The sequence below is a fragment of the Hemicordylus capensis genome, chromosome 2 (genome assembly GCF_027244095.1).
Source record: "Hemicordylus capensis ecotype Gifberg chromosome 2, rHemCap1.1.pri, whole genome shotgun sequence".
In the NCBI taxonomy this organism is placed as follows: domain Eukaryota; kingdom Metazoa; phylum Chordata; class Lepidosauria; order Squamata; family Cordylidae; genus Hemicordylus; species Hemicordylus capensis.
The window spans coordinates 192,180,456-192,196,351 of record NC_069658.1 but is presented as its reverse complement, the minus strand read 5'-3'; the positions used below and the strand labels follow the sequence as shown (position 1 = coordinate 192,196,351).

General features: G+C 46.2%; 1 protein-coding gene across 6 annotated transcripts in view; it reads left to right on the top strand.

The window, feature by feature from the left end:
• Window positions 1-15,896, top strand: part of COL5A3 (collagen type V alpha 3 chain) — a 167,503-nt gene that overhangs the window by 93,140 nt on the left and 58,467 nt on the right. For all 6 annotated transcript variants that reach the window (XM_053289671.1, XM_053289670.1, XM_053289672.1 and 3 more), the window contains 11 exons: window positions 1,741-1,848; window positions 1,928-1,981; window positions 2,071-2,124; window positions 3,366-3,410; window positions 5,813-5,866; window positions 6,656-6,700; window positions 7,253-7,306; window positions 10,410-10,463; window positions 10,866-10,919; window positions 13,263-13,370; window positions 14,468-14,557. In XM_053289671.1, the coding sequence (XP_053145646.1) occupies window positions 1,741-1,848; window positions 1,928-1,981; window positions 2,071-2,124; window positions 3,366-3,410; window positions 5,813-5,866; window positions 6,656-6,700; window positions 7,253-7,306; window positions 10,410-10,463; window positions 10,866-10,919; window positions 13,263-13,370; window positions 14,468-14,557 (720 nt within the window). The remainder of the gene's footprint in view (window positions 1-1,740; window positions 1,849-1,927; window positions 1,982-2,070; window positions 2,125-3,365; window positions 3,411-5,812; window positions 5,867-6,655; window positions 6,701-7,252; window positions 7,307-10,409; window positions 10,464-10,865; window positions 10,920-13,262; window positions 13,371-14,467; window positions 14,558-15,896) is intronic.

Here is a 15,896-nt window from a genome sequence, read left to right as displayed (position 1 = left end):
CTTACAAGTCAAAATAAACTAAAAATAACAATGAAACAAGTATCAGCAAAAAGTGAACAGGACAACCAAAGCACAAAATCAGTTCACAGAGAAATAAAAAGGTTTCTGAAACAGGAAAATCTTATTAATCATTAAAGATGGACAGAGAAGGAACAAACCCAATCAACCTGGGGAGAAAATTCCAGAGTTGTGGTGCCACCACTGAAAGGGCTCTGTTTTAAATAAGGCCCTGTCCTCATCAGTCAAGTGTCTATTAATGGCATGCCTGAGTGCAAGGCCTCTGAGGATGATCTTAGGCAGGCCTGCTCAACTTAAGTCTTCCAGCTGCTTTTTGGACTACAACTCCCATAATCCCAGTGGCCAATAGCCAGGGATTATGGGAGTTGTAGGCCAACATCTGCAGGAGGGCTGAAGAGCCCTGATCTTAGGGCTTGGACAGGTTCCTATGGGAGGAAGCAATTCCTAGGTGCCATCTTTTTTGTTTGATTGGATCAGCTCCAGGATCAAGATGACAAGCAGAACTGTCAGCTCTTTTCTTTCTTTTTTCTTAGGGCAGAAGTACATGTTACCTTGGCAAATGTGTGTTTCCAAATGCAGATTTTCTGAAAGAATGCAGAGTGGGGAGGGAACATTTGTAAGAGGGGAACTGGAAAGGGGGAGAGAGCAGTGTTTCATTTTCCTCATGCTATGAATTTTCTCATGTAAATATTACTTCCCCAGAAAAAGAAATATTCCTCCCCACCCTCACCCCAAAGCTGGATTTACTTCTAGCTTCAGAGCCAGCTTGGAGGAAGTATTAAACACTGCCTGGGGGAGCGGGGCATATTTGTAGGAAGAATAGGCAGGCAGGGGAAGAGTTAAACTTCCTTCTGCTACCCACTGATTCCCTCCTGTAAGTTCACCACAAATGCATTTACTTTCAAAGGAAAACGTGGGACTTTGTTATTATGGGACTATGTTTGTTATTGTGCATTCTGGAGAGTGCTTTATTGGGATGGTTCTCTCTCTCTTACTCCCTGCTTATCAGATGTTGGGAAAATCAAAGGTGCCTGGTTCCATTGGAGATCCATAATTTGACTGGTACCAAGAATTAGCAAAAGATTATAAAGTAGCTAGGCCAGGCTCAGAGCATCTGTGCCTCCGGCTGGCCCACACATCAACACTGCTTCCTGCCCCACCCCACTGCCAGCATGCCCAGCTTTTTTGCTGACCGGATGCTTCTCTCCCCTGCCCGCTTCTCCCTCCCCACCCCCGCTTCTTGCCCACACCCCGCAGTTTCTGGTGGGCTGGCCAGAGAGCCAACCCACCACCTCCTCCCATCCATTTCCAGTTGCGGCCGCTGGCTGGGTTGGGCTGGGCTGGGCTGGCACCACCTCCTGATCCCACCGGCTGGGCCGGGTCGGCGGCTGCCACTGCCATAGTCTCCCTGTCCCCATCACTATCCCCCAGGCAGCTGCTCGCAAACTCTTACGAGAGCTGCCACACATGGGATCCGTGACAGGTATGTTTAGGAGAACTATATAGATAGATAGATTCTACAAAAAGATCTCCCACTTTGAACAAATTGTACAACTAGCATCAAATGCAAAAGCTAATTTACGCTCACCTGCATAATTGTCCTAAATTACACCAGTTGTGGTGCTGGGGAGTCTCTGAATCACCAAAATGGGAATATTTTTCGCTCGGAATTCTGTTACCACCACTACCTGTGACTTTGTTAATTCTTTCATTTCTTGACAGGGTGATGCTGGCCCATTGGGTATACGTGGTGAGGATGGCCCTGAGGGGCTGAAGGGGCAGGTGGGACCTGTGGGGGAAGCAGGTTCTCCTGGCCTAGCTGGTGAGAAGGTGAGCAGCTACCCCATTAACTGTCCTGTATCTATTTTTCTGGCCATGAAAAGACCCTGATCTTTTCCTCTCTCTACAGGGCAAGTTGGGTGTGCCAGGCCTGCCAGGCTACCCTGGCCGTCAGGGACCTAAGGTGAGTGTGAGAAGGATACTGGGATAAAAGAAGGAATTGTTGTCCCTGGTATTCAGCTGCACCACTGAAGCTATTCTCTCTTCCTGCAGGGTTCAACTGGATTCCCAGGGCCCCTGGGTCTCATTGGGGAAAAAGGCAAACGAGTGAGTGAAATGGTAGAAATGGGGGCTACATCTTGAAAGCACAAAGATGAGGAAGATACACCCTGGGTGTTGCAGAGATGGAGGGAAGGGAAATAAGTGAGGATTGGGTGGGGTACAAATAGAAATGCATTGGGGCAGTCAGAGAAGCTATTCAAGGTGTACCAGGAAGCAACAGAACTGCAAGTAGTACACTCCTGTTAGACGTTTCCAAGAACCTTTACTAATCAGCACTTACTTCTGGTGAAACATTATAGCAGAATCTTGGCTGTGGGGAGCAGCATTGCTGGATCATATAGTGCTACATTAAAGTGATTGGTCTGCATAGTTGGGGTGTGAATCAAAGTTTAAAGAGAGCTGAAAGGAAGAAAACAACCCCCGGCAAAGACTGGAGTCTTTGATGTACCTCTTTTGCATTTCAGGATAATTGACTGTACAAAACAGGGGTGGCCAGCCTGAGGATCTCCAATGGCTAGGGTTGATGAGAGTTGTCGTCCAACAACATGTAGAGAGTCTCAGGTGGCCACTCTAGGTATAAAACATGGCAGGGCCTATCAACTGATGCGTGTCATTCGCAATGCTATAGAGAAACAGAGTCCTGTGAATGGCCCAAGACATGCAAAGACACATGACGGAAACAACCTGGATTTCATGGTTTTGGTTCTATAAGCAGGAGCTATTGACTCAGAACATTGTCTACATCTCTGTTTCTTTCTGTGTGTGAGAGGCTCAAACTATGTTACAGAGAGTCATGTGGGAGCTGTGTAAACCCACATCTTTGCCAGTAAAGTGTATTGGGGTGGGGTGGGGTGAGGACATTCCACATGATATTTTCGTGTTTCCCTGTCCTTCTCCTGCTCTATGTCATTGGCTGTCACATGCATAGGCAAGCACTAATGCAATAATACCATGGGTTTTTTGGGTAAGTGATTGTCAAGCCTCAGCCAGGTTCAGAGAAAATCAGTAAGATTTAGGTCAGCTTCTACTGTAGACAGACAGGATCTGAGGGGCTGGATGCAGATACTAGAGTCAGGTCAGGCAAAGGTTGTTGTCCAGTGCAGCAATCTGGTGGAAGAGGCAGGGGAAGACATGCAGATGGTCAGGTTCCCACACAGGGCAGGTGAAGGAGAGAAGGAAGGGAGGGAGAGAAGGGATGGAGGGAAGGAAGGAGGAAAGGCAAGGTGGTCTGGGTGACTGGTCTCCTTGCTCCTCCTCATCCATGTTTTTTTCATCTTCTTTCATAGGGCAAAGCTGGCCAGGCTGGGCAGACTGGACAACGTGGTCCTTCGGTGAGCCAACAACGATGACTCTCTTGACTGATTTATTGATACAGAACCAAATAAGATTCTGGTGGGCTTCCTTTTCCCTTTCACAGTTATGTAGTTATTCAATAAAAGGTGGGTTGAGGGAGAGGCCAGACAGGGCAACAGGGTTTCCCATGCTCAAAATTCCACATTACCCTAGTACACAATTCCCACAGAAAAAGAGATTGCAGTGTTGTGAAAACACTTAAGAGAGAAGTGGCAGGCAAGAAAAGAGGGAAATGGGAAGGACACAACTCTGCAGCTGTTATCACCTGTGTAGATCCTCCTTTGACACTAATGGATCACCCTGGGCTCTATAGCACCCTTTCAATCTTTTACATGTCCTCTCAGAAACATATAGCATCTTACTTAGCTCTGCATAGATCAAAGTGTGGTCTTTGGATTTCTGTGGTCCAGCATGGTAGTGGTGGTGGTGGTGGTGGAGGAGGGAGCATGGCAGCCATAGCTCTCTGGGCTTTTACCAATCCTCTTTCTTCATAACCAGAGAGCCCCTGGTGGCGCAGTGGTAAAACTGCCGCCCTGTAACCAGAAGGTTACAAGTTCGATCCTGACCAGGGGCTCAAGGCTGACTCAGCCTTCCATCCTTCCGAGGTCGGTAAAATGAGTACCCAGAATGTTGGGGGCAATATGCTAAATCATTGTAAACCGCTTAGAGAGCTCCGGCTATAGAGCGGTATATAAATGTAAGTGCTATTGCTATTGCTATAACATGGCTCCTACACATATGGCTGCTCCCTAGGGATTATTCTCAGATGGAGAAACACCATCTAGGGCAACAGAGAGTCAGCAACTGCCCACTCAATTATCCAGCTATTTCTCCCCCTTTTTTCTGTTTTTCTTTTCTTTTCTTTTCTTTTCTTTTCTTTGGGGGGCGGGGCAGAGGTGGTTGTGTGACTCCTCCTTCTGCCTCTCCTGGAAGTTGCTGCCTGGCCTTTCTTAAGAGCAGCAGGGGCCTGGCCTCACTGCCCCCTCAGCTCCACCAAGGCCAAGTGAGCACTGATGCCACAAGGAAGGGCACCCGGGGGCTTACTGCTCTCCCAGCTCCAAGGTCCTGCCTCCCATGCCCCGCCCCCTGTCATTGTCTCGAGTCAGCTTTTCCCATGAACGGCAAAGGTCATAATATATGTCTGTCCTTTTCATGGGTATGTACACACACACACACACACACACACACACACAGAGCCTTAACTTGCTGTGCAGTGTAGCTTTTCTGAATTTTCTCTCTGCTCGCTCAACTCGCTTCCAGTGTTGGAGCTAAATGGGGAGAATGTTGATTAAAGAGCAGAATGTTGATTAAAGATGCAGAGCAGAGTGAGGGAAGGGGATGTGTGTGTGTGTATGTGCACCATGTGTGTAGTGTTTGTTGTTCTACCCAGTGTGCTAATTTTTGTTTAAAGTGTCCCCCACCTAGTTCCTGCTTTATATGGACATGGGTCAAACACATGTCTAACATACACATGTAGCTTGGTCCTAAGCAAATTAGTTTCATTGAGTTAATACATTTCAGCAAGATTCTTTTTTGACAAAAAATCTCCAGAGTCTAATTTTAAAACCAAAATGTGGGGGGTGGGGGAGTGGGGCACAGAATTAAGAATCAAAAAGTCAAATCCAAAGTCTGAATTTTTCCTCAATTTCAAATTTGTCTTATGTCAAATGTGTCATTTCTGTTCTTGTGATTCAGATGCCACGGTTGAAGGGGTGGGTTGGGTTGGGAATATGTCTTGAGTGCATATCTGTTGCCTGATATCCTTACACTCTGTCATCTCTGGCCCTGCACCATTTCACCCATCCATCCTTGTTAGTTTGCAATTCAGCCAGGCACTTATGCTACAGAAGTCCGCATGGCTGGACTGGTGATGGACGAATGTAAAAAAGCAAAAAAAGGATAGTATGCACTCAGTTGGCATCTTGCACTTCTGGTTTAATGAGTAAGCGCTGAAACAAGAGTGAGGGAGGACATGCTGTCCTCTGTATGCCCCCTAAGTCATGCAGCTCATTTTAAGAGGATATTTAGCATTGTTCCTCTCCCTATAGAGGGTATCTAGAAAGTCTTACCCAACTCGTGTGTGACATTTATCAACAACACCGATGATGATGATGATGATGATGATGATGATTATTACATTTATATCCCACTCTTCCTCCAAGGAGCCCAGAGCGGTGTACTACATACTTGAGTTTCTCTTCCACAACAACCCTGTGAAGTAGGTTAGGCTGAGAGAGAAGTGACTGGCCCAGAGTCACCCAGCTAGTTTCATGGCTGAATGGGGATTTGAACTCGGGTCTCGCCAGTCCTAGTCCAGCACTCTAACCACTACACCACGCTTGTCTCTCAACTCAACTTGGTGACCTTTTTCACTTTCCAGGGTCCTCCAGGTGAGCGTGGTTTGCCAGGACCCACAGGAAAACCAGGACCAAAGGTATTTCTGTTTTCGGTACAGTGTGGGTGTTCCTGTACATTTCTCAGTGCCCTCTGTATCCGCCCAGCTGTGTCCAATGCTCTGCACTTGAGCACAGTGCCATTCCTTTACATTGTTTATGTAAGGTACCAGGGTCTTTTGGGACTCTTCCTAGTATGTCTAAGGAACAACCTTCCGACATGTTGGCTTGGCTGTCTTGAACACATCCTATTTTTTGACTACTCCCCAGCTAAGACTGAGGCGAACTGGCCTGCAATGTGGCCAACACAATGGGCAGCAATATGCTGGCTGAAAGGAAATCTACTTTGGCTTGCTTGCAATGCCTGGTTACAGGGCTGCTGGGACTGTACCATTTCATTCTACAAGGAGGTGATTTCATGTTTGAATTTTCCTCCACTTTCTTTTTAAAGCCTGCCTGTAGGTATAAAACTAAAAAAATAGGGAGAAGGCTAGGCTAAAGCTACGTTCTTAACACTGTAGGGTTTTTTTACGGTCAAGGAGCTCCCAAGAACTCTGTACCATGTGGTTTATCTCAGTAGGTTGACCCTGAGAAAGACAACACATGTTTACAGTAATCCCCCTTCCTTGTATTTGCATGCTTAATCTCCAGTGCCGTTTGTGTCCCCCAGCCTGCACTCCTGCCACTGTTGCTCTTGCCCCTGCTGGTTCTTCACCCTTATTCTGCTTAGGCCATCTTACATACCAGTCGACAACAAGATGCTTACACCCATTACATTTAGAGGTCTGAGACTTTTTTCTGCCATTCATCAACCCATTTTTCTTTCACAGGGTGATTCTGGCCATGATGGGGCACCTGGGATTATAGGGGAAAAGGTAAGAGGAATAATCAGGACTCTGAAGGGGAAGGAGGAGGGGAGAATGATGTCAGAAGAGTCCACAAAAGTCTGTTCCAGGCAAAGAGACTATGCTAGCATAGAGGATGCTGGGACCATGAAGATTAAGTTGACTCTTGGAAGATGAGTCATGGAAGACTCTTACCACAGTTGGTGGTTAGAACAATGGCAGGCTTGATTAATACCAATGCCAACCAGTGTTCCCTCTGGTTCATTCCGCACATAAATGAAACAAATTAGCTTCATCTATGTGCAGAATGAATTTTGTTCTTGGCAGCAGTATCAAGGCAGTGTGTTCGCATGTGCATTCAGAATGGGGCCTTCGTGATTCAACCTGAGAGGGATCTAAAATTAACTGAGTGGGCATAAAAAAACTTGTTTGTGCACACACATGCGCACGCCTTAAAGGGAACACTGATGCCAACTCTGATATGTTATCTGGTGAGGATGGGAGGGAGGAATTCAAAGGCAGGGCAAAAGAATGAGAGCTGGAGAAAGTACTTCACAGTGACTCTTCACTTTCTTCTTACAGGGTCCCACTGGACCACAGGGTCCCAATGGATTCCCAGGACCAAAAGGGCCACCTGTAAGTAGCCACCATTCCCTGTGCCCAAATCTACAGACATGTGTTTTCACAACTGATGTTGAAAAATGCCATTTAGTCTCTAAAGCTATGCATGTTGTTAATGCAGAACAGAGCACCAGAGAGACCACACTGTTTAAAAAAACAACAAAAAACATACATACAGCCCAGTCAGTTTAGGCTTTGCATTTGAATTACACATGCATGGAGAGTGAAAGGCAGTTAAAGCATCTGCTGCAAAACAGCCTGAGAAAACAGTCTACCAAGATCAGACCTGCGTATGTGAGGGCAAAGGAATGAGCCTCTGGTGACAGCCAGAGTGGATCCCTTCTGCCTTGGAGTTTAGGCTGTAGCACAGGAACAATCAATTCATCCTTCTTGAAGTGTTCTGCAGCAGACTAACATGCCAGGCCCTGCCCCACTTCCCCTGAAGGTATGCATGCTTTCAGGGTGTATAAGGTGAGGAATAGTTATACTTGCTGTTCTCTGTTTGCTTATTTAAAAATATGGATACCCCTGCCTTTCAGTTTAAATGGCCCCTAAGGTGACCCACCACAGATTATACAATTCAGCACAAAGCTATTAACCCATCTTTACTGGTGGAGCATCCAAGTGAGATGCTGGGGGGACATCTTGTTAAAGCCTCTCCCTTGTTCTCTGGTGTTCCTGCCTGCTGCTGCTGTCCTTACAGGGCCTATGGTGAATCCAGGGGAAATAGCCTCACTCCAGGAAATGTGGATGGAACCCTCATTCAGAGATGGGGCTTTTCCTAGTGCACACCCAATGGAATGCAGCTCTTGATTTGTCTCTTGGTGGTGGAGCAGCCAAGAGAGATACTGGAGGGGACATGATTTTCAGTCCTCTTCCAGCTTTCTAGTGTTCCTGCTGCTACCACCCTTGCATGCGCTCTCTCTCTCTCTCTCTCTCTCTCTCTCTCTCTCTCTCTCTCTCTCTCTCTCTCACACACACACACACACACACACACACACACACACACACACACACACACACAGAGGCATATGGACCTCTAGCATATGATCTGCATCTCAAGGAAGCCTGTAATGTAAATGTCATTAAACTAACTGAACACCAGGAAGTGTAAGATTAGTGAGAGGGTTAATACAACCCAGTGCTTGTATATGGGAGAGTGTACAAGTCTGTGTATACAAGATAAGTCCAGGATCAACAGTATTCTGATTTCTGGCATCAAGAGGAAATCTGCCCAAGATCTGGTCTTGTGGTTTAGGAGAGCTGGTCTTGTGGTTGCAAGCATGACTTGTCCCCTTAGCTAAGCAGGGTCCTCCCTGGTTGCATATGAATGGGAGACAAGGTGTGAGCACTGTAAGATACTCTCCGTAGGGGATGGAGCTGCTCTGGGAAGAGCATCAAGGTTCTAAGTTCCTTTCCTGGCGGCATCTCCAAGATAGGGCTGAGAGAGATTCCTGCCTGCAACCTTGGAGAAGCTGCTGCCAATCTGTGTAGACAATACTAAGCTAGATGGACCAGTGGTCTGACTCAGTATATGGCAGCTTCCTATGTTCCTATGAAATAATTTTTAATGAATATAAAAGGTATTTCATGTTGTGGGTGTCATGGATGGGAAAACCGCATAGATTATTTGGTAGGAATATAATGCCCTCCAACTTAAAGGATAGCACACAGTGGGTCCTATAATCAAACTTGTTTCTGTCCTTACAGTGATTTCGAGGCTTCTGATTTCTACAGAATAAATGTTTGGAAAACTATAATTATGGAATTAAAAATTCAAGAACTGAAATTTGAAACTCAAAATTTAAATTTTGACCCAAATTTCCATTCCCTTTGACATTTTTGGGGGTAGAGAAACTCATTTTTGCCTTGCAAGACAAGTGACATGAAAAAGACCATTTAGCCTGGAATGTGGATGCAAATGCTGAGATAAGTGTCGTCTTGCAAAGCCGTGTTGAGGTGGGAAGATAGCTGGTCTTGTAGTAATAAGCATGAATTGTCCCCTTTGCTAAGCAGGGTAAGCATGGCCCATGCTGGTTTGCATTTGAATGGAAGACTACATATGTGAGCACCATAAGATATTCCTCTTAGGGAATAGGGCCACTCTGGGAAAAGCACCTGCATGCTTGCATGCAGAAGGTTCTGAGTTCCGTCCCTGGCAGCATCTTCAAAATAGGGCTGAGAGAGACACCTGCCTGCAACTTTGGAGAAGCCGCTGCCAGTCTGTGTAGACAATACTCAGCTAGATAGACCTTTGGTCTGACACAGTATAAGGCAGCTTCCTATTTTCCTATGTTGCCACCAAAAACAGGCATTGCAGCGTTTGAAGATATTTGTCTAGAATTGAATTTCTTCTCCCCCGCCCCCCAATTGTTTATTGCTGCCACAGGCATTGCATTTTGACAAAATTAGTTTTACCTAAAATATTTAATTGCATGAAGGAGACAAAAGCACATACATTATAGGACATATTTTTATCACAATATTTTAATAGCTTGAAATGTCTTTTTGAAACAGCCTGGAGGGGACCAGGTGGGCTGATCCAATTAGATATTCAGTGATAAGGAAGATCTCTTTTCAGGGATATCTTATTCCCATCTCTGCCCTCCAGAGTTTTGATTGAAAACTCCCCTTTTGCACTGCCTTCATATTTTACTGTCCTCTCTTCTCCTCCCATATTCTTGGTTGGAGCACTTGAAACAACACAGTTCCTTTCTGTTCGTGGAGGACATGTGATCTGGGTTTCCCAGACCACAAATGTTTCTCAGTTGCTCGTTTTTTCTCACACTGTGAACATTTACTGCTTTATCAAAACCATTTTATTAGCACTGGCTAAGCAGAGGCCGCCCAACATGTGCTGTATTGTGAAATAGATATTTTACAGTTTCACAGCAACCTCATGCCATTGCGGGGGCGGGAAAAATAGACAGTGCTGTAGAGAAGTTTGCAATCATATGCCATCCCAAGTCATCTTGCATAACCCTGTATACTCCCCCCCATATTTTCTGGGATGTGTGGGTTTGGGGCATGGCTGCAGTCCTCTGGGAGGAGAGCTGAGTTAAACACTCTGTCCTGGCCATACCATGTCTTGAATTCTTTTAATGTTTGTGCTTGGTAGGGCCCAGCTGGGAAGGATGGTTTGCCAGGACATCCAGGCCAGCGTGGTGAGCCGGTAAGTGACAGTTCAAGCCAAGGCCCTAGCCACGTAGGCCCGGTTGCTTCTCCTAAACACCCTGCGAGGCCTGTACAAATACTGGGCCTCTCCCATGTTTCTTTAATTGGCCTCCTGCATGCCACCGCTACCCCACCCCTCATGCTTTCAACCATGTCAGCCATTTTGCTCAAACAGAGGAAAACAAGATGCAGTTTCCAGTCAAGTGGTCCCTGAGAACAGGAAAATGGCTGACAGGGCCACAGCTGAATTTCTACTACTGCTTTATAAGAGGCAGAACAACACATTCTATCCAATTGATGTGCAATCTCTAATAGAGGTCTCAAGTCCTAATTGAGGTTCCCTGATGCCATCTCCTCTTTGGATACTAACCTTTATTTCTTCTTCTTCTTCTTTTTTTAGGGTTTTCACGGCAAAACTGGCCCACCAGGACCTGCTGGGGTCGTGGGACCACAGGTGAGGAGATGATCTTGAGTGCACATGTTCATACTTTTTAAAAAAAATGAATGGATGCTGGTCAAGTAACTGAGACAGCAAAGAGGTAAGGGTGTGTGAGCCAGCTTGGTGGCTCATGCTCAAACCAGACTGGTCCCATGCTGGTCTGAGTGCGAGTCGAGCCAAACCCGCCTCATGAGCCGGCTTGTGGGGCTTGATGGGAATACTTGTAAAGGCAAGGATTCCCCTTTACAAGTAAAGAGCTTTTGCAATAGTAAATGTTGGGGTGGGGGGGTGAGGAAAAAAGTAGTCTCACATAGTCTTTACCTTTAAAAACAACCTGCTAATGGTGGCGGGGTCTCCTTCTACACTTATCCCCTGCTGGCCTCCCAAATGATAGGCAGGCAGGCTGTGGCTCGTTTCAGGTCTTTGTGCATGTGCAGCTGCCATTAGAGTGACCTCCATGCGTGCATAGAGGGCATTTATGTCTCCACATGTGGTGATGCAAATGGCCTCTGTGCATGCACCGTGAGTCTAATGGTGGCTGTGAGTGCACAAAGGCCTGCAGCCTGCCCAGCCTGTCATTTGGGAGGCCAGTGGGCGGGTGGGGGGTGGAAGGAGCTCCTGCTGCTGTCCGCTGCCCAGTGCCGGCAGCACCTTGTTTTTAAAGGTAAAGACTACCTAAGACTATCTTTTTCCTCACCACTGCTCCCCATTTACTATTGCAAAAGTGCTTTACTTGTAAAGGAAAATCCTTGCCAGATTCCCTGTTTCAAGTATACCTTTTGAGCCCCTTGAGCCGGTTCGCACTGAGCTGGACTCAATTGAGCTCAGGCCTCCTGGGGTGGTTTGAATCCAGTCTGGATTCCAGCCAAACTGGGAAAACCAGTTCCATGCAAATCCCTAGCAAAGAGAGTCATGTGCTGGTGGACCTGATAGCTAAAAAATTGTCTTTTCGGATTAGTAGAATCCATACCTGGAAAAGATTGCTATTGACTTGAGATTCCATAGTTGATCATCATTAGACCAAGAATGGATGGTATAGATTCAGAACCTCACTATGGGATCTGGATAAATCCTATAAGAGGTCATCTGCTTGGAGCCGATTCTCGCAGCTGTAAGAATCCAGTACAACAGAATAAAGTCCATCCAATCCAGTGGATAGTCAGATATCTCTGGGGAGTTGATACACATTTGTGGCATGATCAAAATAGCCACTCCTTGTTTGCCCCTAAGAGGTTGGAGCTTTTAGGTTTAGAAAAAGCATGATCAGACAAGGCATAATCAAGACTTCTAAAATTATAGTTGATGCAACTAGTATATAAAACACTGAAGCTATTCTCATGATCACTGAAAGCGGGCTAAGGGAACTTAACCTGCTTTCCAGGGATTGTGGGAACCACCGGGCTCGCAGGTGAGCCCAGTGCTCCCAAGGTGGCTAGCCTGCCTAATTCCCCCTCCCCTTAGATGAGGTTAATGGAGTGAGCACTCCATCAACTTCATCTTGTTGCTCGTGTGTTGCCATGGTGCGTGGCAACACACGAGTAGACCCCCGACCGGAAGGCTGCAAGCATCCAAGGGGGCCCCGCAGCCCCTGCCGGCTCCATGACAGAGCCGGCAGTCGTGTGGGCAGCTGATCCGGCTGCCCAGGGCTGCCTCTTGATCTTCTGCGGGGAGAGCGGGCTACGCCCCGCAGAATCCCCTCTGGCGCTTCACACTGATTGTGTTAAACACCTCACTGTGGCATTTTATTAATGTGATTTTTATGGGGAAACAAATGGTTTGATTTTGTTCTAATTAATCTGCATGTTTGGGATGTAGTCTAAATTTAATAAAAATCAACTTTAAAACGTTTATACAGTTGTGGAGTGTTGTGAGTGGATGGATAGAAATGACACCCTTTCTCAACACTGAAACTCAAGGTCATTCAACAAAGCTGGTTGATGGTCCAGGATCAGCAAATGGAATTACTTCTTCAGGCAATTCATGATTAACTTAATAACCACAAGCTGTGGTGATGGCTGCTTTTTTAGATGGCTTGGGGGGAACAGGGATTAGAGAAATTCATGGAGGAGCTGTTAGCCATGAGAACTAAAAATGTATCCTCCATATTCAGAGACATGTTTATATGTGCAGTAAGTAAATGGATGGGGTTGCGGGGGAGAAGTGGGATTTATCTCTATAATGCCCTGCCTGTGGCCATATTGGGTGATATTTTCTCAGTGAGGTACCTGATGGTCCTTCCAGTATGCAGGCAGAATGATCTGCAGCAAACTCAAAGTCATTTGTCCCAGCAAGTTCACACTCCCCCTCCCCCCCCCCCACTGAATTGTGTTTAAATGATATAACTTATTTGTACCATAGGGAAACTCAGGAGAAACTGGTCCCATGGGAGAAAGAGGTCACCCAGGCTCCCCTGGTCCTCCTGGAGAGCAAGGGCTGCCAGGTGCTGCTGGCAGGGAAGGTGCCAAGGTAAGTGCTCCCTTGGGGACTTGGAGGTGTTGCAATGGCACACAGAAATGGAGCCCTGGGAGGCAGATGCCAGTTGTTTAAAATTGGCTAACTGGCTTAGAACAAAGAGTATCATGAATCATGATACTGGAGGAGATGGTGGTCTTGTGGTGGTGGTGGTGGTGGTGGTGGGCGGAGGAAGGAGAAGGTCTGCAAACCAAGACTCATAAATTGTCATGGAGTCTAGAGATCTAGGATTTAGGGCTAAAACAGCAATGAATTGGGGGAGCAGGGAGGAATCTCAAGCAAATTATCATAACTCCAGTTAGCCTGCAAAAAGTGGGATTTATGTTCTACTAATTCAATTTTTAAATCATATTTCCAGTAGAAATAGAATGTTTAGGACGTTTCAGGGGGCAGGGAACACACACAAAATCCAGGATGTGTTGTACTGAATTTGGCAGGTTGATATTTAACATTATTGCTTTAAATATCAATACTTATCATTTATCACAACACGTAAGATTGGGGTTTTTCCAAAGTATAACCCTCAGGGACATTTTTCCATGATGCAAGGTGGGCTTCAGAGGGAAGGGAAGATAATAGAAAGTCACTCCTTCTTCTTCTCTCATAGCAATGCAGTGACATTCTGGAACTCAGTGCAGCTGCACAGTGCTAGTCCAGATATCAACCACTATTTTTATACTGACTCGAATGTAGAAGAAAATGTATGGACAGATCTTAGCACACCTTTGGAGGTGGGGTTATGTTCTGTAACTGGATGGATCTTTATTCCTGGGCACATTTCTTTTCTAGTTCTCATTGTATTTGGTACTTTTAAAACAATAGCAGCTTGCAGTAGCTTCTTAGTACCTGGATCTGTCCCTTCCTTGGACCTTTTGGACATTCCTCTCACTGATCCCTTTTAACCGGACTCTGCCCAAACCCGAAGGAACTTGCGTACAGTGCTATATTCTTTCTACCATTGCAACCACACATTCGTTAGTACGCGGCTGTGTTTTATCGGGAAATTCTGTTCACTGTTGCTTTTGTAAACCGTATGCTAAACATTCTCTAATAAAAGTCAATCTGTGCAGTAATCATACGTTTAATTCTAGGGTGATCCTGGCCCCAGTGGCATCCCAGGCAAAAACGGCCCTCCTGGAATGAGAGGCTTTACTGGGGCTCGAGGACCTGCTGGAGAGATTGTAAGTGTTGTCACACTGACTAGAGAGGATTGAAGTGGGAGGGCAGCAGTTGCAGTGGGTGACATTCTAGGTATGACATGATGGGTAAGATTAAGAGCAGAAGTGCCAGGTTGTGGCATTTATAGGATCAGCAAAATGGAACCTCCATATTAGGAAGCAGTGTACTTCTGAATATTAGACGCTGGGATCAACAACAGGGGAGGCTTCCTCCCCTCCCCTCCCCTCCCTCCCTCCCCAGAAGCTTCTGACTGCCCACCCCTGGAAATGCTGGTCAAGATGGACCAGATGCTGGTCAAGGTAAACTTTTAGTCTGATCCAGTAGCCAAGCTCTCATGTTCCTTTTTGTGGTTTTAAATAATGGAGCATTCCTCTTGAATTTCTTTATGCCACAGAGCCAGGAGATCCCTAATATTTTTAGCATCATGGTCTAAATTTATCATTATGGTCAGAGCAAATGCAAAAGACAAAAGAGCATCACAAAACATACTATTAATAAATTAGAACTGCAGAGAATTTAAGCAAAACTGCATTATACATGAATACAGATCAATTACAAATGATTTAAATACATTATCCACATAGGAATAGCGAGTTCTTTCTCATGATCACATGAGAGGGCTTGAGGGCGGTAGTGGGGAAGGCAGCAGAAGCTCGTCTTTCCCGCAGGTGATCTGAGTGTGGGATGGGTGGGTCTGGGAACACAGATAGCACGTGGAAATGGTCCACGGTTGCCACGGGCAGCACGGAAGTGCGGGGGTCTGGACATGTCATCACAGTCCCCAGAAATCCCACAATGCACAATTTGGGGGATCTCCCCAGCGATGGGCAAGTAGCACCACTGTCAGTGTTGCAGAGCTGGCTGAAAGCTATCTTCATCTTCTTGGCCATCCCAGCTCAGGGTGTTTTCCCTTTAGGAGACTCAGGAAACACAGCTTCCTTGGTCTTTCAGTGTAACCAAGTAAACATTCTCTTGAGAAAATGCTGTCTGTTGCTTGCCTCCTGCTCCCCCCACACTCCAACCCCACCTCCAGGATCACTACAGAAAGTGGTAAAGAAAGAGTTCCTCAGCCCACCTCCAGTATCCCCCCAAATCAGAGCTGCCACTGCCTCATACATCAAAGGCCTGCAGTATCAGAGAAAAAGAGAATCCCTCAGTGCCCTCACCCCAGCAGTATCCCACCCAATTCAGAGCTGCAACCTCTTCATTATTTGGTAGCAAAGTTGAATGCTTCCTACCCCCACCCGATGTAGTTTTTCACCTTAATAATTTTGGGGTCTGTTAGTTGGCAGCAAAGAAGAATGCAGAGAAAACCCAGCAGAGTAAACTGCAGTATCTTTG